The sequence below is a fragment of the Salvelinus fontinalis genome, chromosome 6 (assembly GCF_029448725.1).
Source record: "Salvelinus fontinalis isolate EN_2023a chromosome 6, ASM2944872v1, whole genome shotgun sequence".
NCBI classification, from domain to species: domain Eukaryota; kingdom Metazoa; phylum Chordata; class Actinopteri; order Salmoniformes; family Salmonidae; genus Salvelinus; species Salvelinus fontinalis.
Window position 1 is genome coordinate 78274809 of NC_074670.1, and position 25384 is coordinate 78300192.

The window sequence follows — 25384 nt, forward strand, 5'->3', positions numbered from 1 at the left end:
ACAGTTAGTGGCATTATTCTGATATGACTGAATTAACTTCATTAGCACAGTTAACCGGTAGTGGGTAACAGTGACTACATGTTATTCACCTGATTTATATTATTTTTATCACTTTTGTGATAAAATGGGTGGGTACTCTAGTTGCGATGCTGACATTTTAATGGTGCGGCACTACAGTCATTACGGTTAATAAAACCCCATCATTTGATTGGCGCTAGTACGTGGTAGGAAATCAACTTGCCAGACCACCATTGGTAAAATATATATCCCTGTTCATCTATTGGTCCGCGTTGAGTTACCGTATGTCTACTAAAATATGGTCTTAAATGTCACCAGGGTACAAATCCAATGCCAAAAATAAACCGGGGTACGCTGGTGTGAAAACCCATGCACTCCCATTTAGAACAGTCAGTTAGCTAACGGTAGCTAGCTACAACACTAACGGGTATTCTGCAAATCGAGTGTCACGGTTTCTATTGGAATGCAACGTCAGTTAGCTAACTATCTAATAGCTTTTCTTCGTTTAACAGCCAACAAACAGTTTCCATCGAACGCATATACACTTCAATCTCTTGCTAGTTAGCGAGTTTGGATTTCCCCGGAAGTGAGGTGGCCACTTGGAGGAGCAAGCCAAAGATAAACACGTATCGGAGACTCAGGCGTCTTTGGGGCTGGGGTGTAAATGTTAGTAAAATAGACAGCGAAATGCTTGAAGGGAAAAGTAATTGGTCGTAATATAGTTGAGGGACTTGATACATCTTGTAATCATAGTGAACGCCCCAATCAAAGCGTTGGAACAAGCTCAACAAGTGCATTCTGTGACAAAAACGACATCGAACCGTGAGTAGCTAACGTTAGCTAGCTATCTAGCTGTCCATATTAGTTTCGCACTGCAGTGACATTACTGTACAGCTAACTACTAAAATAGCTGGCTATGCAGAGAAAGAGCAGCCAAGCTAGCTGTCCCTTCCAGCCCAGATTAGCTAACACATCCCCTCAGCTATAACATTGCATTGTTAACTAGCTAGGTATTGGCTGTCTTGTTAGCTATCTTATTAACTTGTCATCCGATACATTTACCTAGCTTGGTAGATTAAGTATGGCATGTCAACAAGGCAGTTTTAGTTTGAACGAAATTGAACCTGCTGCTACTAGCTGTTTATTATCTATGCATAGTCACTTCACCCCTACCTACATGTACCCTGCACACTGGCATATCTAATGCATTGTTAACTCACCCCAGTACCCTGCTGCTACTCGCTGTTTTATTATCTATGCATAGTCACTTCACCCCTACCAACATGTACAAATGACCTCAACTAACCTGTACCCTGCACACTGGCTCCGGACGGGTACCCCCTGTATATAGCCTCGTTATTGTTATTTTATTGTTACTTTTTATAATTTTTTACATTAGTTTATTTGGTAAATATTTGTTAAACTCTTGAACTGCACGGTTGGTTAAGGGCTTGTAAGTAAGCATTTCACTGTAAGGTCAACAATTGTTGTATTCGGCACGTGACAAAATTAGATTTTGCTGGGGACAATAAAAGGCCACTAAAATGTGCAGTTTTGTCACACAACAAAATGCCACAGATGTCTCAAGTTTTGAGGGAGAGTTCAATTGGCATGCTGACTGCAGGAATGTCCACCAGAGCTGTTGCCAGAGAATTTAATGTTAATTTCTCTACCATAAGCCTCCAACGTTGTTTTAGAGAATTTCACAGTACATCCAACCGGCCTCACAACAGCAGACCACGTGTATGGTGTCGTGTGGGTGAGCGGTTTGCTGATGTCAACGTTGTGAACTGAGTGCCCCATGGTGGCGGTGGGGTAGTATGGGCAGGCATAAGCTATGGAAAGCGAACACAATTGCATTTTATCGATGGCAATTTGAAATGCACAGATATACCGTGACGAGATCTTACGGCCCATTGTTGTGCCATTCATCTGCCACCATCACCTCATGTTTCAGGATAATGCACAGCCAGCCCCATGTCGCAAGGATCTGTACACAATTCATGGAAGCTGAAAATTGTTTCAATTGACTTATTTCCTTGTATGAACTAACTTTGTAAAATCTTCAAAATTGTAGCATGTTGCGTTTTTTGATTTTTGTACAGTTCAAACATTGCTCTGTTTACACTTGCCCCTAGGCAGCTGTCAACATACATGTATTTATTCAGTGACTGTTACTTGTTAGTTAGCTATCTAGTGAGCTATAAGGAAGAAATTGGATTATCCAACAGCCAGGATTATGAAAAGACAATATCCTAACCTGCTCTACATTCTGATTGTCGTCCTACCACACCGCTGTAGATACTGCCTACACATGGTGCGTGCAGCCCTGGTGACTGCCACCAGTCTGGCTCTGACTGGCGCTGTGATTGCCCATGCCTACTTGCTCAAACACCAGTTCTACCCCACTGTGGTCTACCTCACCAAGAGTAGCCCCAGTATGGCAGTGAGTACACAGTAGTTCTCTACATTCCCCTGTTTGATATGTTTATCAGATGTATGGTCTGTAACGTGGCTTTCCCTCCCCTCTCCTCTTTGTGTCAGGTGTTGTACATCCAGGCGTTTGTGTTGGTGTTTCTTTTGGGAAAGTTCATGCGTAAAGTCTTCTTCGGACAGCTGAGAGCTGCAGAGATGGAGGTATGGACCAATTTATAAATGGTATTTCAGTGTTTGTTTACTCCTGCTTGGTTTATTAGATTACCAGATCTGTATTTCTCAACAACAGACACTGGACTTCTATGTAATGTAATGCTGTTGTTGCTTAGGCCTGTGATGCAACCATCATACCCTCTACTCATTCCTGAGCTGTGTTGTCTCGGTTACACATCCACCATATTTGTTAGACTGATGCTGGAAAGGAAAATCTGAAAACAAAATGTCAAAGCCAGTACAGGTTGGGTCAGTATGATAGTGTAAAAAGCTTATCACTAAGATTCAACTTCCTCTTCCTTCAGCATCTGATAGAGCGATCCTGGTATGCTGTCACAGAGACGTGTCTGGCCTTTACCGTGTTCAGGGACGACTTCTCTCCCCGCTTCGTTGCCCTATTCACCCTGCTGCTCTTCATCAAGTGCTTCCACTGGCTGGCTGAGGACAGGGTGGACTTTGTGAGAGGCTGTTACATGTTAAACACCTTTGTATAGATATTTCACATAGTTCAGACATTTTCGTTTCTTTACAATAAACATGTTTACCATCTATAAAGTGACAAGGAATGTGAAAGGAAAGCATGTGTCTTGTCTGTTCTGATGGTATTTTCCCACCTTCTCACTCAGATGGAGAGAAGTCCTAATATATCCTGGGTCTTCCACTTCAGGGTGCTCTGTGAGTATGGGTTATATCTCTTCAAGGTGTTAAAGGCCCACCCAGTGATATACAGTATCTTTGTAATGGGCCCTTCACTGGTTTACAGTACAGTATGGGTTATACTGTCTTTTAATAGACCCTACAGTGTATATCAGTACTGTAATTATTACTACTTATTGGAGTGTTACTGATTTAGTCACAGCTATGTGAAACTGGTGTTTTTAGTACCAAGTGTGTTTCTTAAAATAAAGCTATATGCAAATATATCAGACTGATGCACCTGGTGCACACCAGTAAAACAACACATCGACATTGTAGCTTGATAATGCAACTGGCATATCTGGGCAAGAACGTCTAGGCCTGTACTAGTGTGTTCAGTCAAAATGACTGGGAGGAGTGGACAGATTATCTAAATCATTGTGTCTCTCTCACACAGCTCTGATGGTGTTGCTGGCAATCCTGGACTTCCTGTTTGTCAACCATGCCTGTCACAGTATCATCACACGAGGGGCCTCTGTCCAACTAGTCTTTGGATTTGAGGTTTGTTAAACTATAAATTGTCATTTTCTGAATCTGTCATGTGACACTTTATTCCTATATGCCTGCTATATATATATACACTGCTCAAAAAAATAAAGGGAACACTTAAACAACACAATGTAACTCCAAGTCAATCACACTTCTGTGAAATCAAACTGTCCACTTAGGAAGCAACACTGATTGACAATACATTTCACATGCTGTTGTGCAAATGGAATAGACAAAAGGTGGAAATTATAGGCAATTAGCAAGACACCCCCAAAAAAGGAGTGATTCTGCAGGTGGTGACCACAGACCACTTCTCAGTTCCTATGCTTCCTGGCTGATGTTTTGGTCACTTTTGAATGCTGGCGGTGCTTTCACTCTAGTGGTAGCATGAGACAGAGTCTACAACCCACACAAGTGGCTCAGGTAGTGCAGCTCATCCAGGATGGCACATCAATGCGAGCTGTGCCAAGAAGGTTTGCTATAATTTCCACCTTTTGTCTATTCCATTTGCACAACAGCATGTGAAATGTATTGTCAATCAGTGTTGCTTCCTAAGTGGACAGTTTGATTTCACAGAAGTGTGATTGACTTGGAGTTACATTGTGTTGTTTAAGTGTTCCCTTTATTTTTTTGAGCAGTGTATTAGTAATTTTCATGGTCTTGATGAATCAAAGCAGTTGGTTATACTTCAGCACAGTTCTCAGAATAATAACACTGTTGTTGTTTAGTATGCCATCCTGATGACAATGGTGCTCACCACCTTCATCAAGTACACCCTCCACACTGTTCACCTCCAGAGTGACAACCCCTGGGACAACAAAGCAGTCTACATGCTCTACACCGAGCTCTTCACTGGTATGATACCTATATCGCTAAAGATGCTCTTCACTGGTATGATACCTGTATCACTAAATATACTCTACACTGGTATGATACCTGTATCACTAAATATACTCTACACTGGTATGATACCTGTATCGCTAAAGATGCTCTTCACTGGTATGACACCTATATCACTAAATATACTCTTCACTGGTATGACACCTATATCACTAAAGAGATGCTCTTCACTGGTATGATAACTATATCACTAAAGAGATGCTCTTCACTGGTATGATAACTATATCACTAAAGAGATGCTCTTCACTGGTATGACACCTTTATCGCTAAAGAGATGCTCTTCACTGGTATGATAACTATATCACTAAAGAGATGCTCTTCACTGGTATGACACCTTTATCGCTAAAGAGATGCTCTTCACTGGTATGATAACTATATCACTAAAGAGATGCTCTTCACTGGTATGACACCTTTATCGCTAAAGAGATGCTCTTCACTGGTATGATACCTTTATCGCTAAAGATGCTCTTCACTGGTATGACACCTATATCACTAAATATGCTCTTCACTGGTATGATAACTATATCGCTAAAGAGATGCTTTAAAGGTCCAGTTTCTTGGGTCCACATTGAGCTTCGTTAATTCACATTAAGCCACATTTCTTAGAATGAAAAGCATGTTTTTGTCCAAGACTAGGCTTGTTTTGGGTCCAGGAAACTGGTCATATATAATATAACATTCCACTTCAGTAAAAAATCTCTCCACTCTTCCCTCCCAGGTTTCATCAAGGTCCTCCTGTACATGGCTTTCATGACCATCATGATAAAGGTTCACACCTTCCCCCTATTCGCCATCCGGCCCATGTACCTGGCTATGAGGTGAGCAACACCGCTACTCTAAACTCTAGATTAAAGATACCGTTCTAGAATTCTTAGACCTGGAAGCCAGGGCTCTCTGAAGACTCCATCTGTTACCCGGCCAACTGATTGTCTTCTCTATCGTTTTGTTGTTATTAGAGACAGACGTAACCATTAGAACACTTGAATTTCTGGATTCTGTCCTCTGTTCTTTAGGCAGTTCAAGAAAGCAGTAACAGATGCCATAATGTCGCGGCGAGCCATCCGCAACATGAATACACTGTGAGTGTGCAATGCATCTGGGTTTTGTTTGTTTGTTATTTTGGGTATCCACAATGGAGAAAAAAAATTAGTTCCTCTTACCATATTCATCATTTTAGGATGGAAAAACATTGACTAAACATCAGTGGACTAGTCCATGGTCAATGAACTCTATGTGTATCTCTGCAGTTACCCAGATGCTACTCCTGAAGATCTGCTGGCTTCAGACAACGTGTGTATCATCTGTCGTGAAGAGATGGTGACTGGAGCCAAGAAACTTCCTTGCAACCATATCTTCCACTCTAGGTATTTTAATGGATACATCTACGCTATACTTATTTTAGACAGAAAGGTATCAGAAAGTAGAAAATAAGATAACATTTTTGATATTTGACTTGTCATTTTTGTCCCATTTATTGTTTTGGCTGGTCCTGTTAGTTTTCTGCTGTTTATGTCACCAACTCTGTGTAGCTAACTAACCTTTTCCTTCATTTTGTATCCCAGTTGCCTTCGCTCCTGGTTCCAGAGACAGCAGACGTGTCCTACATGTCGTATGGATGTCCTCCGGGCCTCTAACCCCAATCAGCCCCCCACCCCAGCCCCTGCCCAGCCCCCTGCCCCAGCAGCACCCGCCAACGCCCCTGTCCCAGGACCACCTGGGAACGGTGGGTAGCACCACACAGAGCAACACGTCAAATATCGCAATGGCTTCCTCTGCACTGATAGTTAAACTGGAACAGGTTAAATATTTAGATATCTGATAGTAACCTAGTACAAGTTTCATGAAGTTACTATATATCTGATAGGAACCTAGTAATAAGCTCAGCAAAAAATGAAACGTCCTCTCACTGTCAACTGCGTTTATTTTCAGCAAACTTAACATGTGTAGATATTTGTATGAACATATCAAGATTCAACAACTGAGACATGAACTGAACAAGTTCCACAGAAATGGAATAATGTGTCCCTGAACAAAGGGGGGTTCAAAATCAAAAGTAACAGTCAGTATCTGGTGTGGCCACCAGCTGCATTAAGTACTGCAGTGCATCTCCAGATTTGCCAGTTCTTGCTCTGACATGTTACCCCACTCTTCCACCAAGGCACCTGCAAGTTCACTGACATTTCTGGGGGGATTGGCCCTAGCCCTCACCCTCCGATCCAACAGGTCCCAGATGTGCTCAAAGGGATTGAGATCTGTGCTCTTTGCTGGCCATGGCAGAACACTGACATTCCTGTCTTGCAGGAAATCACGCACAGAATAAGCAGAATGGCTGGTGGCATTGTCATGCTGGAGGGTGGAGGGTCATGTCAGGATGAGCCTGCATGAAGGGTACCACATGAGGGAGGAGGATGTCTTCCCTGTAACGCACAGCGTTGAGATTGCCTGCAATGACAACAAGCTCAGTCCGATGATGGAGGGTCCATGACGGACCCTCCACCTCCAAATCGATCCCGCTCCAGAGTACAGGCCTCGGTGTAATGCTCATTCCTTCGACGATAAACGCAAATCCGACCATCACCCCTGGTGAGACAAAACCGCGTCTCGTCAGTGAAGAGCACTTTTTGTCAGTCCTGTCTGGTCCAGCGACGATGGGTTTGTGCCCATAGGCGACGTTGTTGCCAGTGCTGTCTGGTGAGGACCTGCCTTACAACAGACCTACAAGCCGTCAGTCCAGCCTCTCTCAGCCTGTTGCGGACAGTCTGAGCGCTGATAGAGGGATTGTGCGTTCCTGGTGTAACTCGGCAGTTGTTGTTGCCATCCTGTACCTGTCCCGCAGGTGTGATGTACCAACCATTACTGGGTTTCTTTTTTTTTCCTGAGTTTACTTTCATGAAGTTACTAGACACCTGATAGAAACCCAGAAATAGTTTCATGAAGTTACTAGACACCTGATAGAAACCCAGTAATAGTTTCATGAAGTTACTAGACACCTGATAGAAACCCAGTAATAGTTTCATGAAGTTACTAGACACCTGATAGAAACCCAGTAGTAGTTTCATGAAGTTACTAGACACCTGATAGAAACCCAGTAATAGTTTCATGAAGTTACTAGCTGTAAACTGGGTTGACTCCCAAGCGGCTGACTGACATGCGTCCTCTTGTCCCCTTGTCTCATCTAGTTGGCCCTGGAATGATGCCCCACTTCCCCCCAGGGCTGTTTCCTTTCTGGGGCCCCTTCCCTGGAGCGGCCCCCCCTGCTGGTGCTCCTGGCGCCCCAGGAGCCACAGAGGTCCCTGGGGCCACAGAGGCAGCTCAGACTCAGGGAGCTGGTGAGTCTCATTTCTACTCTCTGGTACTAAGGCATCTGTCAAATTGTCAGTATTATCTTTTCTGAATGGGAGGGTAGACACAGACCAATCTTCACATTCTAGTCAATTAGAGGTTTCCCTGACCTAGATGACGAAAATGGCCCGTTCAATAGAGAATGTTTTTTGGTACAGGACTAGACTTTCTCTGGGTCTGGAAGACCAGCCCTAAAGTGTCTCTCCTAATATTCTGTGAACATTGAAGTCATAATTTCTCCTTGTGTGAATCAGGCACGGGTCAGTCCACTGGGGCCAGTACAGTCGGTGCTGCTCCTGCTCCAGGAGGCCCTATGCCTGGGTTCCCCTTCCCCTCCTTCCCACCCCCACCGTTCCCCTCACCTCCATGGCTGACTATGCCACCACCTCCACCGTTTGGTAAGATCTGGATTCATTCCTACTTACTCCTTCACTTAAAAAGGAAGCCTCCATCATGAAAATAGTATTGTAGATGGGACACCATTTTCAACATTTCTAGCAACAGTTTTCTTATTTACCCTGTTGCCGAGGGAGGGCTAAGATGTTCACAAATCTGTATTAAGGCTGGCATCTTGAATAACCTTGTGTTCTGTCCCAGTGTCATCCATGCCCCCTCCTCCCCCGGCCCTGTCCACCATGTCAGAGGCTGAGCTGAGGGAGCTGGAGCAGGACGGCCGTAGAGGCCTGGAGGCCAGACTGCAGTGTCTCCACAACATCCACACTCTACTGGACGCTGCCATGCTCAACATCCACCATTACCTCACTACCGTCGCCACGCTCACGTAATGATGTCTTGTTTTCATTTTTATGTGGGTCAACATTTCCCTTGTTGTTTAGCATATGATTATCATACTGCTCCTTTGCTCCTCAGTCCTCCTCAGTCAGAAACCAGCAGCGCTGCTGGCGAGGCCAGTGGATCATCTCCTCCCTCCACTAGTGCAGAAACCCAGGAGAATGACTCTCAGAGCAGTACAGGTAAGTCCTCCTATTGACTGACTGATATTGTGAAGTGAACATGAATCATTTTGTAGGAATCTGGACTAGCTGTTAGTGGGATTTTGAAGCCGTATGTTTTACACTGTAGACACATTTTCTCACTTTTGTTTCGCTCCTCTGTCTCTTACTCTCCAGCCGCTGAACCTGAAGCTGTGAATGGGGCCACAGGTTTCTCCCAGCCAGACTCTACCACGTTGGGCGACAGTGAAGACAAGCGCGATGAAGAGGAAGGAGATGGAGAGGAAATCGGCGACGACGGAGAGCCCAACCCTTCAGAGCTGAGGCGCCGTCGTCTCCGCAAACTCGAGACCACACCCCCTCCTCCTGACCACTGATACATGCCTACTGATGCATTCTGGGAACTGACTTATCAATCAATACATTATTGATTACCAATCAATAATAAGAGATGTATTTTATTTTTCTCTTTTCCCTCCTGGCTCTGTGTTTTGTGCTGTTTAAACTCACAGCCAAGAGAGAGGAAGAAGGATCAACTGTTGTTCCACAACCTTTTTGTTGCTGGAACATATTAAAAACAAGATTTATTTTCTTTTTCAACTGCCTGACATCTTATGATCCATATGCAGGTGTTTTGTTCCACCACTCTTCACCCAATACTGAGGAGTGATATTCAAACACACAGACCCAACTTCTTCAAATACAGACCTGACCGGAGATCGGTATTATTCAAATGCGGACCAGACTTCTTCAAATGCAGACCGGACCTCAGACCTGATTTCTTTAAATAGACCTGACTTCTTCAAATGAAGACTGGACCTCAGACCTGATTTCTTTAAATAGACCTGACTTCTTCAAATGAAGACTGGACCTCAGACCTGATTTCTTTAAATAGACCTGACCTGACTTCTTCAAATGCAGACCGGACCTCAGACCTGACTTCTTCAAATACAGACCTGATCTAAGAGCTGACTTCTTGGTCAGTGACAACAAAGTGGACAGTGTTTTAAATCTCAGATCACTGCTACTTCTCCTTCTACCGTGGAGTCAATCCAACTGTGAGAGGTTGCTTTTTCTTCGTGACTGTAAAATGGATCCCCCTTACTGTCCTGCTTGTCAGACCGTGTTACAGGGAGGTCTGACCCTTTTTGAGTTAAAGGAAGCGATGTCTGAAATGGGCCCCCTATTCCCTATGTAGTGCATAGGTCTCTGGTTGAAAGTAGTGCACTATCTAGGGAATAGGGTGTAGCCATAGCGTCCTGAGTGATGGAGGTTATACTTTTTGTTTTTGTAATTTCTGATTTCTCAAGATTTTGCTGCGGGCGGGGTTATTATAACTTAATAGGAAAGTGGGTTGATTTAACTTGTACATACTGTAAAGTTTTACTAGGATGATCTGTACATACTGCAGAATAAACCATTGAAATGAAATGTTGCTGTTGTCAGAGCTCACGTCATGTCTTTGTTGGGGTGTACTACATCGACGGGTTCACTATCAGGAGCTGAATATTCATGGCTGGGTTCACTATCAGGAGCTGAATATTCATCTCTGCTATCTAGGAAAGACAGACCAACACAAACTACTCAGCTGGTGGCAAACCTATCGCCTCTTGTGTTTCCTCTTCGTTTTTCACATTTACTATTTACTATAGTGGTAGTGTAGAGCCTCTTCAATCAATCCATAGCATTGACAATTTGCTCTACAGCGCTAGTGACAATTAAAGACAATGTTCCCGGAGTCTGCATTCACGGTAAACGCTGCATATGTCAGCTCAATAGGAAATTACCTTTAATTTTAATGCGATGGCTCCGTGATGTGAATTGAATCCAGCCCTAAACTGAGGAAAGGAGCACCAACCTAGAATAAATGAATTTTTGTTTACATGTGTTGAGACGCATTATACTGAACAAAATATAAATGCAACAATTGAGGTAAAGGAAATCAGTCAATAGAAATAAATGTCCTAATCTATGTATTTCACATGACTGGGCAAGAGCACAGCCATAAAATGACATGAGGCAATTTATGGCAGAGAAATAAAAATTCTGACAGCTCTGGTGGACAATCCTCAAGTCAGCATGCCAATTTAAATCAAATTGTATTGCACGCTCCCTCAAATAGAGACCTGTGGCATTGTGTTGTGACAAAATGGCACATTTTAGAGTGGCCCTTGATTGTGCACCTGCGTAATGATCATACTGTTTAACCAGCTTTTTGATATGCTGGAATATCTTGGCAAAAGAAAAATGCTCACTAAACAAAATGTGCACAAAATTAGAAATAAGCTTTTATTCGTATGGAACATTTCTGGGATCTTTTATTTCAGCTCATAAAAACACAAGAACAAATCTTTACATGTTGTGCTTTTTTGTTCAGTGTAATCACACATGTACACAATCTGAGTATATTCTGTTTCGCTATGAAGCCCCTAGAAAATTCCCTTATAAAATGGATGCTGGTGAGAAGGAAGAGGTATTTGGTCCATAACTGCTAAAACGACAGGCGATATCTGATTAAATAAGTTAGTTTACTTCAATGTACAATCACATAAAATGACAAACTAATCTGTTGTCTGCATTACTTATGAAAGTGGTCAGTGCCTGTAAGCTAGACGGCAAGTAGGAAACAATACCTTTACAAAATAATGACATTTAGTCCCGTCAGAAAAGTTGAAAATAAACTTTCTATAATGGAATGAATATAGCCTGAGTGTCAGTGTTTGTCCTCTTGCCACCTCCGTTGACATGACATTGACTGACAAGGAGTTGACATGAAATAGCACAGAGACTGCAATCAAGCTAATGAATACACAGGTCAGAGGACAAACACATTGTGACAAATCATAGGAATTAAACGAGGCTCCGTTGGAGATGTCGGTCATCAGTTGATCAATTAAAAAAAAAGGTGCATAGTTACTCTATTTAGTGACGAGTTTGTGTGTGCAAAAACACAATCAATTGGAATGAGGTATTGCTGTCTGCAGTTGGAAGTGGTCAAAGCCAATTTATGCTTGAAAATGTGGTGTGAGGCTCCGTATGGAGGGTGTGACAATTGCAGAGCCTCCAGGGGCCAAACTCTGTACCACATCGCCCTGCGCCTCCCAAATGTAACAACGCGGAGGGTTCCACATAGCTCCGCATTGACATGATTGGTTGACGGTAGGTGAAGGCGGGAGATCCGGTATAAACACAAACTCACTTCCTTGACAACAACTCGGCGAAGCGCAAGAAGTACGAATGCCCCGACTTCCGCAGACGCCGAATCACTGTAAATGCTGCACGACCAAAGTAGATGTCGGATCGACCACGCAGCGCCTTCTAGCAACCTGGGAGAGAGAGCGCTTCACTGCAGACAGACAGGATCAGGGTACGATCCAAAATGGCATCCTCTAACCTATAATCGTGCACTACATTTGACTAGAGCCCTATGGCCCCTGGTTAAAAGTAGTGCACTATAAAGGGAACAGGGTGCCATTTGGGACAGAGGATCAGCTAGTTCTGTGGCGTAGAGTAAAAGGAGTGGTGTTGGTTCTGGTCCAGAGGGTTACTGGCGAAGACGAGAGGTGTCGTCTCCTTGATGGATCCATACCAGCTGGTGAAAAGAGACAACAGTGTGAACAGTAGTCATTTGTTGTTGTAAATAACCATACAGGTGAATTGATTATTACACAAGTAGGTCATGTCCAGGGTTAGGGCCAATCAATACCATTTGAATTTTAAAAAGTAGACTGAAATTCCAATTTCCACATGGGTTTTGCCCCAACCCTGGTAATGTTCAACAGACAGTTGATTACCTTTGGTGTGGATGTGAGCTGTTGACCCAAGGAGCACCTGAGTCAGAGTCTTCCCCTGCTGGGTCATCAAAGAAGTACGGCCGCGGTACTCTGTTGCTGACAGGCAGATTACTGCCCTGCGACAGAAGGAAGAAACACGTCAGAATGGGACTACACATACAAATCCAGAAATGGAAACCAAACATAGGTGAAGTGAAACGTAGGGAGAGCGACCCTAGAGAGCTGGTCAGGAAAGAAAGAGAACAGAAACTAACATCTTCTTGAGGCGGTTGGCGGACTCTGAAGATGAGGATGAGGAGGCTGGTGGGAAGCAGCTCCCATATGAAGAGAATTGCACCGAACGCCAAGTAACCCCTGTCTCCCAGTTCACTACGCAGGTCTGCCTGAGGAAAGAGGAGCAGTGTGTTATTGTGCATGTTTTGAGGTTGAGAGAGACTACATTGCAGACGGACTCCACAGAGTCACTGATCTAAAAATCAGCTTGCATTCCCAATAACTACAGACGACACCGACGTCCGCTACGGACACCGACGTCCGCTACGGACACCGACGTCCGCTACGGACACCGACGTCCGCTACGGACACCGACGTCCGCTACGGACACCGACGTCCGCTACGGACACCGACGTCGCTACGGACATCGACGTCGCTACAGACGACGACGTCGCTACAGACGACGACGTCGCTATCGCTACTGATAATGTATCAACATTAGAGATTCTGTGACTTTCTCAAATAGATCCCCTAAAAAAAAAAGACAGATTTCCCAGTGACATTTTGCCAATGTCGCTGGAAAAATGCAACCATTTTGTATGTTAACTATACAACGCAACATTTAATGTGTTGGTCCCATGTTTCATGAGCTGAAATCATTTTCCATACACACAAAAATATTATTTCTCTCAAATTTTGTGCACAAATCTGTTTACGTCCCTGTTAGTGAGCATTTATCCTTTGCCTGACAGGTGTGGCATTTCAATAAGCTGATTAAACAGCTCGTTCATTACACAGGTGTGTGGAAAATAAAAGGCCACTAAAATGTGCAGACGTGTCACAACACAATGCCACAGATGTCTCAGGTTTTGAAGGAGTGTGCAATTGGCATGCTGAATGCAGGAATGTCCACCAGAGCTGTTGCCAGGCTCCCCAGTGGGTGGGCCTATGCCCTGCCAGGCCCACCCATGGCTGCACCCCTGCCCAGTTATAGGAAATCCATAGATTAGGGCCTAATGAACTCATATCAATTGACTGATTTCCTTATATATGAACTGTTAACTCAGTAAGATCTTTGAACCTGTTGCATGTTGCGTTGATATTTTTGTTCAGTGAAACATAAATGAAGCTGTTTACCTGGTCAGAGATATTGTACCAGTCGAAGTCAAAGGACTCCACTCTGTGGTTCTGGGACAGTATGAGGACAGCCAGGTTGTAGCACGCTCTACTAGCAAAGAGCAATATTACACCTGCTCCTAGTACCGCAGTCTGGCACACTGTTGTTCCCTGGGGGGATGAAGATACATACCAATCTGCACGTAGTACTGATTGACTTGGAACTACTCATTCAATTCAACTCCAAAATGAATTCAAATTCAAATGCTGCTGACAACCATCTAAAGTATAACATTTCCACCTCCAGAAATAAACCCAGTAACATTTTGGTTCAATTATTTTAACATATTAGACCACGCATGGTCCATATGATCAGATATGTTTTTAGCAATAAGAACTTTCTCCATCACTGTAACTAGATATTCTACTATGAGGATGCATCATTTTTCAATTCATTACTCATTTTGTTTGCAGAGATTTTGCCGTGGCACAACGCCACAATTAAATGAGTGCAGCCGAAACACTGGATTTTTATCTAGGAGACAGGTTAATCTCATTCACCAGACACTTCCTCCCAGTTAGCTTGGGGATAAAGGTTAGGAATAGCTAGGTCACTTACAGTTAGTGGAGAATGAATGTCATTAAAGCATTCATTATTTTAGGGAAGAATCACATTCCTGACTAGAGAATACAAGATTGTCATGTTGAATTCGCTTTTAAGGAATAGCTGATTAACTACAGTCAGGACTCACCTTACTGTGCAGGTAAGGGCTGGTGGGTATCTAGAGTCTGGACTCACCTTACTGTGCAGGTAAGGGCTGGTGGATATTTACAGTCAGGACTCACCTTACTGTGCAGGTAAGGGCTGGTGGATATCTACAGTCTGGACTTACCTTACTGTGCATGTAAGGGCTGGTGGATATCTACAGTCTGGACTCACCTTACTGTGCATGTAAGGGCTGGTGGATATTTACAGTCTGGACTTACCTTACTGTGCATGTAAGGGCTGGTGGATATCTAGAGTCTGGACTCACCCTACTGTGCAGGTAAGGGCTGGTGGATATCTAGAGTCTGGACTCACCTTACTGTGCATGTAAGGGCTGGTGGATATCTACAGTCTGGACTCACCTTACTGTGCAGGTAAGGGCTGGTGGATATCTAGAGTCTGGACTCACCCTACTGTGCAGGTAAGGGCTGGTGGATATCTAGAGTCTGGACTCACCCTACTGTGCAGGTAAGGGCTGGTGGGTATCTAGAGTCTGGACTCACCCTACTGTGCAGGTAAGGGCTGGTGGATATCTAGAGTCTGGACTTACCTTACTGTGCATGTAAGGGCTGGTGGATATCTAGAGTCTGGACTCACCCTACTGTGCAGGTAAGGGCTGGTGGATATCTAGAGTCTGGACTCACCCTACTGTGCAGGTAAGGGCTGGTGGATATCTAGAGTCTGGACTCACCCTACTGTGCAGGTAAGGGCTGGTGGATATCTACAGTCTGGACTCACCTTACTGTGCAGGTAAGGGCTGGTGGATATCTACAGTCTGGACTCACCTTACTGTGCAGGTAAGGGCTGGTGGATGGGGAGCGTCGGGTTAACAGAAGCAGTAATGCAGCTAGACAGACAGCCTCAAATATGAAAAGGAGGTCGTTGACCAGCACTCGTATCAGAACCAGATTCCATGTTTTAGCCCCTGCTCCTCCACTGCCCCCGTTCCAGCCGAGAGCAGCACACACCCCATTGACACACAGGAACACACCACTCAGGGTGGCGTAGAAGCACCGCGCCCAACATCTGAGAAGAGAAAGACTTGTCAATGCAAATTATTTAAATAAAGCTACTTCAAAACCACTAAAATAAAGGACACAAACAGCAGCAAGTAATTTCAGGGAAGTGGAACTCACAGTCCATTGCCGGGCTCAGTGTCAGGGTTGTACTTCTCTCTCACTTTGAGTAATACCTGTACACACAAAGGAGAATAGAAACCAGACGATAGTTCAAATAAACACATACTAGTCTTTAACAAATACTTTCATAGTCTCACATCCTGAAAACCAAATCTTACATGCGCTGGCCAGCTTCTCCATTTAACAATCTGTCACAAGTGTCAGACTAATGCTTTTCATAACAAATCATAACTCAGAAAAACTTGTCCTGCAAGCATGTCATGTGATCTAAGATATAATACATATGTGTCTTACCTGAGTGAAGTAGAGGTTGATGAGACTGAGGGTGAAGAACTGCAGACAAACAGGAAAGCAGTAGAGGAGCCAGTAAAACACTGTGGCCAGGTGATTGGCTTCCAGGGCATTATGGAAGTAGAAAGAGAACAGAGTGGTTCGAAGAGCCGCCCAGAGAAGACAGAGGAACAGAAACACACTCTGGTAGCTCCAGCGCTTGTGTCGGTAGAGAAAGAGGAGCCAGAGCTGAACGTAGACTACCAAGAAGAGACTTCCGTAGAGAGTAGTGTAGAGGATGGTAAATCCAAGCTGGACTGATGGGGCCACTGCCGGGTGCAGAGGGAAAGGTGTAGGCAGGGTAGAGTTAGAGGGTAGAATTGGTGTGACTGGAACATCCATTGAGGTGAATGGGAATATTCTGTGTCACTCACTGTCTGGCAATATATAGTTCTTTCCCTTGTATATAAAATGATCAATATGATCACATCTATTAGCGTTCAAAATAAATACGGGAGGATTTCAGTGTGTCCATTTTTAAAAATGGGATTAAAACGCTATCTTCAGAGTGGTTTGAATAACATGGTCCTCTGCCTCAGCACTTTGTCACTGTGGTAGAGATAGTAGAGACAACTGTAAAGAGAGACAACAAAAGAAAAACGTGTTGTGAAAAGACAGAAACCCTACAGCAGACTACACTGTGACTTATAGGCTAACTTTATTTATAAAGTAGGTCGTTATGCAATACATGGAACTCTGTGTACAGAACAAGTTGTCACAAGAAAAATGTGTACAGCTGACTCTTAACTTAAGGTGCTTACAGACGGGCCACGGTAAACGGCAATTGAACCGCGAAGAAATCCGCCTACTGTGTGTAGTGACAAACGGTCCCGGTTGTTGTCAGCTCGAATGTTGTCATTAAACACATGGTTTAGAAGATAAACGATGCTCGTTGTTTTTAACCAACGCTGCTCAAGACATCAGCTAATTTCATATTTGAGCACCGCTCACTGGAGCGAGCAGCACAAACCGTGCTTCTTGCGTTTTTCCGCCTGCTGCCCTACTCCCGTTGAAGTCTATGAGACCCTCGCTGCCCATCTGTAAGTGCCTTAACATCAAAAACTATCCTAACTAGAACAATACGTAGCTAGCCACAAGCCTGTGGTAGGGGAGTTTGAGACATAGCTAGCTAGCTGAGTAACAGTCCAAGTTGGTCTGATTAAATCAGGCTGTAATACACAATTAACGTTCATTGGTAACTTATATACAGCCTGAAACGAATAACTGCAACATCGTGCACATGACAAGCTCAAATGTTGAATAACGTTTCTTTTTAACTTTCTCTACCTGTTTTCTGTGCGAGTTGTCTTTCAGCTGCTCGAAATGTGAGACAAAATATCCACGGGAAAGTATCGCTCAGCCGACCGTTTAGAGCGCTGGAACTGAAGTTGACGTTTCTATCACCTGGCGCATGAGCTAAACAGTTCATATACACCGCTTTCACAAAGTATTCATACCCTTTGACCTTTCCCACATTTTCTATTACATTTAGATTTTTTTTTGTCACTGGTCTATGCACAATACCCCACAATGTCAAAGTGGAATTATATTTTTCTTAATGTTTACAAATTTAATTAAATACATTTAAAGCTGAAATGTCTTGAGGTAATACATATTCAACCCATTTGTTGTGGTAAGCCTAAATAAATTCAGGAGTATAAATGTGCTTAGCAAGTCATGCATGGACTCACTCTGTGCAATAATGTGTTTAACATGATTTTTGAATGACTACCTCATCGCTGTACCCAAACACACAAAATGATCTGTAAGGTCCCTCTGTCGAGCAGGAATTTCAAACACAGATTGAACCACAAAGACTAGGGAGATTTTCCAATGCCTCACAAAGAAGGTCACCCATTGGTAGATGGGTAAAAAAAAAAAAAAAAAAAATTGAGCATGGTGAAATTATTACACTTTGGATGGGGTATCAATACACCCAGGTACTACAAAGATACAGGCATCCTTCCTAACTCAGTTGCCGGAGAGGAAGGAAACCGCTCTATTACAGAGTTTAATGGCTGTCATAGGAGAAAACTGAGGATGGATCAGCAACATTGAGGTTACGCCACAATACTAACCTAATTGACAGAGTGAAAAGAAGGAAGCCTGTATAGAATAAAAAATATTCCAAAACATGCTTCCTGTTTGCAACAAGGCACTAAAGTAATACTGCAAACTATGTGGCAAAGCAATTAACTTTTTGTCCTGAATACCTAGTGTTGTGTTTGGGGCAAATCCAATATAACATATTACTGAGTACCACGCTTTCAAGAATTGTGCTGGCTGCATCATGTTATGGGTATCACGTTATGTTATGTTACTGCAGAGCTTTTTCAGGATAAAAAATAAACAGAATGGAGCTAAGCACAGGCAAAATCCTAGAGGAAAACCTGGTTTAGTCTGCTTTTCACCAGACACTGGGAGATGAATTCACCTTTCAGCAGGACAATAACCTAAAAACACATGGACAAATCTACACTGGAGTTTCTTACCAAGCAGTCAATGAATGTTCCTGAGTAGTTGAGTTACAGTTTTGACTTAAATCGGCTTGAAAATCTATGGCAAGACTTAAATGGTTGTCCAGCAATGATCAACAACCAATTTGACCGAGCTTGAAGAATTTGGAAAATAATAAATGTGGAAATATTGTACAATCCAGATGTGCAATGCTTTAACAGATTTACCCATAAAGACTCACATCTGTAATCGCTGCCAAAGTTGATTCTAACATGTATTGACCCAGGGGTGTGAATACTTATGTAAATTAGATATTTCTGTATTTCATTTTCAATATGTTTTAACATTTTCATTATGTGTAGATGGGCGATAGAGAAAAAAATAATGATTTAATCGATTTTGAATTCAGGCTGTAACACAACAAAATGTGGAATAAGTCAAAGGGTATGAAGACTTTCTGAAGCCACTGTACCTGCTGACTGCAGATAGTATGCACACGTTTGTTCATGACTGAAGGCATGTGCATATGACGGAAGTACATGCACGCAATGGCACACTAAACTAGGTTGTTCTTATTATTGCTCAGTCTGATGAAGTCAGCAGGCCTTTACATGGTTTTGCGCATGTGCCAGGTAATAGAAATGTCAACTTCAGTACCGGTGTGGTAATACTTTGTGGTTCAATCTGTGTTTGAAATTTGCTGCTAGACTGAGGGACCTTACAGATAATTTGTCAGCACAGATGGTTTGTTTACGTAGCAGGTTAGGTTAATTAACGTGGAGGTTAAGTGAATTAACGTAGCAGGTTAGGTTAATTAACGTGGAGGTTAAGTGAATTAACGTAGCAGGTTAGGTTAATTAACGTGGAGGTTAAGTGAATTAACGTAGCAGGTTAGGAGAATGAGGTTACAGTTAGGGAAAATAATTAGGGTTTGCTACAGTTGTCAACAACTACTGTCCCTGACGTGACCACTAGACAGAGCTGTAGGTTTAAGAAGTCAGGTTAACAATGCAGGGTTTGTCTCAAATTTCGACCATCTGAAGGACCAACACCACCGTCAACCGGTAGATTAAGTTCAAATGTATTGTAACAACCCAGTATTGTGTTCTGTGTTTGTGGGTGTGGGTGTGTTATGGTTCTCATGGCTACTAGCTGGGGTTAAATATGTCAGGACAGATGGAAAGGTTGGGGGGGGTATGATGGGTAATCCCGCGGGATTTGGAAATGCATAAAGAGGGATGAGTGTCTCATATCTCTCTCTTCTGTTCGGGCCTTGATCTGTTCCTATGAGAGTGACCTTAACTCGACATGTATAATTGTGTACGTTCGGCATCTAGCGGCGTGGGCTGTGGCCTGAACAATAGCCCAGTTTAGGAATAAACCTGTGTTCTAACCTGTACACCTAGAGTCCGTCTCTTTTCTCTTTAATGACCCAGCCGGGTCATTACATTGGTGTCAGAAGTGCTTTCGAACTAAGGGATCGAGACTAGGTGAGTTAGGCCGGGTTGGCTTTAGCGTGACTCGCATCTACGGTCATGATGCCTGGGGCGAGGCGGAAAATTAAGGAAGAGTCGGACAAAGTGTCCGTTGTGGGCTCGGGGGTACCCGGTCGGGAGGGTCAGGCGGCGACTGCCGTAGAGGGGCTTGAGAGCCACTTGGCGGGAGTTAAATTGTCAGTCAGTAAGATGGCAGAACTGGCGGGTTTTCCTTCACATCGCTCGAGAGCAGACGTCACAGCGACGGGGATATCGACGTCACCGGGTGCGGAAATGGCTGGGCCTGCTTATGTAAACAGAGATGGCAGCGACCTATTGCCATTAGCCACGGTAGCGGCTAAACTACCAAAGTGCCATTTCATGCAAAGGGAGGTGGCGTTCCTGGGGCAGCTGGGTGGTGAGGGCATCAGCACGATGCCAGACAAAGTAGAGGCTGTGAGGGGGTGGCCAGTTCCAGGGGGGAAAAAAGAGGTTAAGAGCTTCCTGGGGCTGGCATCCTACTATCGTAGGTTTGTGAAGGGGTTTGCGGGGGTAGCGGCTCCTTTGAACCAGCTACTCAAGGAGGACACTGTTTTTCAGTGGACCGAAGAGCACCAGCGGGCGTTTGAGGCCCTCAAACGGGCCCTGATGGAGGCCCCTGTCCTGGCCTCACCAGACCCAAACCGTCCGTTCATCCTGGACACCGACGCAAGCAATGAGGGTTTGGGGGCTGTGCTGGCTCAGCGTGGGCCTGATGGGGAACACGTAGTAGCTTATTACAGCAGAACTTTTGATAAGGCTGAAAAACGCTACTGCGTGACAAGGAGAGAGCTTTTGGCTGTCGTGGCAGCAGTACGCCATTTCAAGTACTACCTGGGGGGCCTGCCGTTTGTGGTCCGGACGGATCACTCCGCCCTGCAGTGGCTTCTCTCCTTCAAGGAGCCAGAGGGTCAGATTGCCCGCTGGCTGGAGGAGCTACAACCCTACGACTTCCAGGTGGAGCACAGAGCCGGCCTTCGCCACAGCAATGCAGACGCCTTGTCCAGCCGCCCGTGTGCTGAGGATGGCTGTGGGTACTGCGCCAAACGGGTGGAGCGAGAGAGAGAACTGTGCAGGGAGGAGGGAGTCACCGCCACGGTGAGTCAGCTGAGTGTGACAGAGTGCCGGGAGCTTGAGGCTGTGGACGTTGGGGAGTGGAGGCGTCGCCAGGAGGAGGACGCAGAGCTGCGTCCTGTGCTGCGGTGGGTGGAAAAGAGAAGACGACCGCCGTTGGGGGACGTAGCCCCTCTATCACCAGTCACCAAAGGACTGTGGGCTAAATTCACAGTCCTTAGAGTGACTGAGGGAGTGCTCCAGAGGGGGTGGAAAAAGCCAGCGACTGGAGAAATTACGTGGCAGGTAGTGGTGCCCAAAAGGCTGCAGGGGAGCGTGTTACAGCAGCTTCATGGGGGAGTAGGCGCAGGGCATTTTGGGGTCTCCAAAACGTTAAAGCGCATGCGTAAAGGCTTCTATTGGGCCAGGCACAGGAGGGATGTTGAGGACTTTTGTAGGCAGTGCGACGAGTGTGCTGCTAAAAAAGGACCTCCAGGTCAGTCACACGCCCTCCTACAACAATTCCCAGTAGGGGAGCCCATGGAGAGACTGGGGGTAGACATAGTAGGGCCGTTTCCAACCACAGACAGCGGTAACAGGTGGATTCTAACCGCTATGGACTACTTCACCAAGTGGCCGGAGGCTTACGCTCTCCCAGACCAGGAGGCGGGGACAGTAGCTGATGCATTGGTGGGGGGAATAATCAGTCGGTTTGGGGTGCCACAGTCTATTCACAGCGACCAGGGGAGAAACTTCGAGTCACGGGTGTTCACAGAGTTGTGTAGACGGTTAGGCGCGGAGAAGACGCGCACTACTCCGCTTCACCCCCAGAGTGATGGGCTGGTGGAAAGATTCAACAGAACATTAGCACAGCAGCTGGCCATCGTTACCTCAAAACACCAGAGAGATTGGGACACCCACTTACCGTTTATTCTTATGGCGTGTAGGTCGGCTGTTCAAGAATCGACTGCGTGCTCCCCAGCACTACTAATGTTAGGTCGTGAGTTGCGCACCCCAGCCGAACTGACGTTTGGCCACCCTCCTGATAATGACGACCAGGTTTTGCCTGGCCCGAACTATGTGTGTCGTCTGCAGAACCGGTTAGAAGCGGCTCACACCTTCGCAAGAGAGCAACTCGAGAACGCAGGGGTGCGCCAAAAGCGCCACTACGACTCGCACGCTAGGGGGAGGCACTTTGGAGCGGGAGAATGTGTGTGGCTTCACAACCCCACGCGCAAGAAGGTGCGGTGCCCAAAGCTGGACAGTGCATGGGTGGGGCCGTGTCTGGTGATAGAGAGAGTGGGGGAGGTGACGTACCGGGTGGAGGTCCCTCCACGGAGCAGGAAGGTGGTGGTCCACCGGGATCGATTGGCACCCTACAGAGGGAGGAAAACGGTAGGGAATGGGAGTGAGGTCTCTGATGTGAGCCCACGGGAACAGTCTAACGAGGAGACTCTAGCGCAACCTGAGCCTGGGGAGGGGGCTGCTTCTTCGGAGGGCGCTGGAAATGACATTGGGGCAGAGGAGTGTTCTGGGGGTTCACCGGTGAGAGTCACGGGGAGGCCCAAGAGACTGATGCGACCTCCGGGTCGTTTTAAGGATTTTGTTGTGTAACCCTAGGGGCTAGGGTTTAGAAAGGGGGGGGCTATGTAACGACCCGGTATTGTGTTCTGTGTTTGTGGGGTGTGTTATGGTTCTCATGGCTACTAGCAGGGGTTAAATATGTCAGGACAGATGGAAAGGTTGGGGGGGTATGATGGGTAATCCCGCGGGATTTGGAAATGCATAAAGAGGGATGAGTGTCTCATATCTCTCTTCTGTTCGGGCCTTGATCTGTTCCTATGAGAGTGACCTTAACTCGACATGTATAATTGTGTACGTTCGGCATCTAGCGGCGTGGGCTGTGGCCTGAACAATAGCCCAGTTTAGGAATAAACCTGTGTTCTAACCTGTACACCTAGAGTCCGTCTCTTTTCTCTTTAATGACCCAGCCGGGTCATTACAGTATTTTTATTCAACCTTCTGGCTTGTAGTAAAACGTTTAAACGATTTTGCAGTTATTAGTTTGGGGCTGTTTATATCAACTCATTGTGTATTACAGCCTGATTAATCAGACTGTCCAAATCGGTGTTGTTTACTTTCTACATTGGGGATTTCCCACTCCAACTAGGCGACTTTATCCCCTTCAATTTAACCCTCTGTATGTCAAAACAACTTCAAACTAGCAGCTGACTCGGAAAATATAACCTGAAGACTAACTAAACTAACCTAATCTTCAGTGCTGACGGTGTGATTATCTGCGTAGCTAAAATAACAGCGCGATAACGTTAGTTAGCCAGCTACAGTCAGCAGCTAATTAGATCAACTGGCTTTGTGAAAACTCACGTTATGCGGGCCAGCTAACGTTACTTCTTCCTTTTACTCTATAGCTCAATGTAATACAGACATGGTGGCAATGTTAGTTTGATCAGTTATAAAATAAGTAAACACTAACCTTTGTTACCTTATTCGAAGATATCGCTCCAGACAAGGAGGTTTACAAAATGTAATCTCGATTTACTTCCTAGTAGTCAGACATGACGTAGTACAGTGGGGGCGGGGTTTATATTCAAAGCAACTCTAGTACCAAACCTGTAGGGGTCAGCTGTGTTCTATTCTTTCTGTGATCGCTCTTTCGATCAACGTCGACCCCAGGGGGTGCGTAATGACACTACACACATATCCATGTAGGTAGACACACACACACACACACACACACACACACACACACACACACACACACACACACACACACACACACACACACACACACACACACACACACACACACACACACACACACACACACAACACACACACACAGTTGGGATAGAGAGAGAGGAGAGGTGGGGGAGGCAGGGAAAGGATCAGGGAGAGAGAGAAGTGAGGGAAGAAGAGAGAGAGAGAGGGAGAAGGAGGGACGGGGAGAGAGGAGGGAAAGGGAGATAGGTGAAGGGAGGGAAATAAGGAAGGAGAGAGAAGAGGGAGAGGGATGGAGAGGGACGGAGAGGGTGAGAGAAAGGGGAGAGGGTGGGAGGGGGACGGAGAGGATGAGAGAAGGGGGAGAGAGTGTGAGAGAAGGGGGAGAGAGTGGGAGAGAGGCTGAGAGAAGGGGGAGAGGGTGGAAGGGGTGAAAGAAGGGGGAGGGAGAGAGAAGAGAAAGTGGGAGTATACTCCCCCTACCTTGTCACAACACAACTGATTGGCTCAAACGCATTAAGAAGGAAAGAAACACACCTTCTGAAAAAGGTGCAGGAATTGGACTGCCGAGGACTGGGGTAAAGTCATTTTCTCTGATGAATCCCCTTTCCGATTGTTTGGGGCATCCGAAAAAAAGCTTGTCCGGAGAAGACAAGGTGAGCGCTACAATCAATCCTGTGTCATGCCAACAGTAAAGCATCCTGAGACCATTCATGCGTGGGGTTGCTTCTCAGCCAAGTGAGTGGGCTCACTCACAATTTTGCCTAAGAACACAGCCATGAATAAAGAATGGTACCAACACATCCTCCGAGAGCAACTTCTCCCAACCATCCAGGAACAGTTTGGTGACGAACAATGCCTTTTCCAGCATGATGGAGCACCTTGCCATAAGGCAAAAGTGATAACTAAGTGGCTCGGGGAATAAAACCGATATTTTGGGTCCATGGCCAGGAAACTCCCCAGACCTTAATCCCATTGAGAACTTGTGGTCAATCCTCAAGAGGCGGGTGGACTAACAAAAACCCACAAATTCTGACAAACTCTAAGCATTGATTATGCAAGAATGGGCTGCCGCCAGTCAGGATGTGGCCCAGAAGTTAATTGGCAGCATGCCAGAGCGGATTGCAGAGGTCTTGAAAAAGAAGGGTCAACACTGCAAATATTGGCTCTTTGCATCAACTTCATGTAATTGTCAATAAAAGCCTTTGACACTTAT

General features: G+C 45.2%; 2 protein-coding genes across 4 annotated transcripts; one reads left to right on the top strand and one right to left on the bottom strand.

Moving 5' to 3' along the window:
- The first annotated feature begins 368 nt into the window (after window positions 1-368).
- LOC129858502 (E3 ubiquitin-protein ligase synoviolin-like) lies at window positions 369-10482 on the top strand. The gene is made up of 16 exons (XM_055927780.1): window positions 369-840; window positions 2320-2464; window positions 2563-2655; window positions 2973-3125; window positions 3294-3342; window positions 3761-3864; window positions 4581-4707; window positions 5471-5570; window positions 5766-5831; window positions 6000-6116; window positions 6315-6475; window positions 7932-8081; window positions 8349-8492; window positions 8692-8875; window positions 8965-9068; window positions 9225-10482. Exons 2-16 carry the CDS (start codon window positions 2333-2335, stop codon window positions 9422-9424), a joined length of 1884 nt encoding a protein of 627 aa, XP_055783755.1. The 5' UTR covers window positions 369-840; window positions 2320-2332; the 3' UTR covers window positions 9425-10482.
- An 840-nt stretch (window positions 10483-11322) lies between these two features.
- Window positions 11323-24025, bottom strand: gpr137 (G protein-coupled receptor 137). Of its 3 annotated transcripts, none has more exons than XM_055927781.1 (8): window positions 23924-24025; window positions 16370-16978; window positions 16073-16128; window positions 15722-15962; window positions 14192-14341; window positions 13096-13224; window positions 12842-12957; window positions 11323-12639 (listed from the first exon to the last, which is right to left on the bottom strand). In XM_055927781.1, exons 2-8 carry the CDS (start codon window positions 16745-16747, stop codon window positions 12540-12542), a joined length of 1170 nt encoding a protein of 389 aa, XP_055783756.1. In that variant the 5' UTR covers window positions 16748-16978; window positions 23924-24025; the 3' UTR covers window positions 11323-12539. The 3 variants fall into 3 exon arrangements, with proteins under 3 accessions (XP_055783756.1, XP_055783757.1, XP_055783758.1); XM_055927782.1 differs by having other exon boundaries at window positions 23933-24022; XM_055927783.1 differs by lacking the exon at window positions 23924-24025 and adding an exon at window positions 17693-18248.
- Window positions 24026-25384: the final 1359 nt, after the last annotated feature.

Excerpts from the sequence above, each read along its gene's own strand:
- LOC129858502 (XM_055927780.1), top strand. The coding sequence starts at position 2,333 with ATGGTGCGTGCAGCCCTGGTGACTGCCACCAGTCTGGCTCTGACTGGC. Across the intron at positions 3,126-3,293 it reads CTGAGGACAGGGTGGACTTT|ATGGAGAGAAGTCCTAATAT; the intron begins GTGAGAGGCTGT and ends CTTCTCACTCAG. Across the intron at positions 4,708-5,470 it reads CTACACCGAGCTCTTCACTG|GTTTCATCAAGGTCCTCCTG; the intron begins GTATGATACCTA and ends CTTCCCTCCCAG.
- gpr137 (XM_055927781.1), bottom strand. The coding sequence starts at position 16,747 with ATGGATGTTCCAGTCACACCAATTCTACCCTCTAACTCTACCCTGCCT. Across the intron at positions 14,342-15,721 it reads GCCCTTACCTGCACAGTAAG|GGAACAACAGTGTGCCAGAC; the intron begins GTGAGTCCAGAC and ends TCATCCCCCCAG. Across the intron at positions 12,640-12,841 it reads AGCTCACATCCACACCAAAG|CTGGTATGGATCCATCAAGG; the intron begins GTAATCAACTGT and ends TCTTTTCACCAG.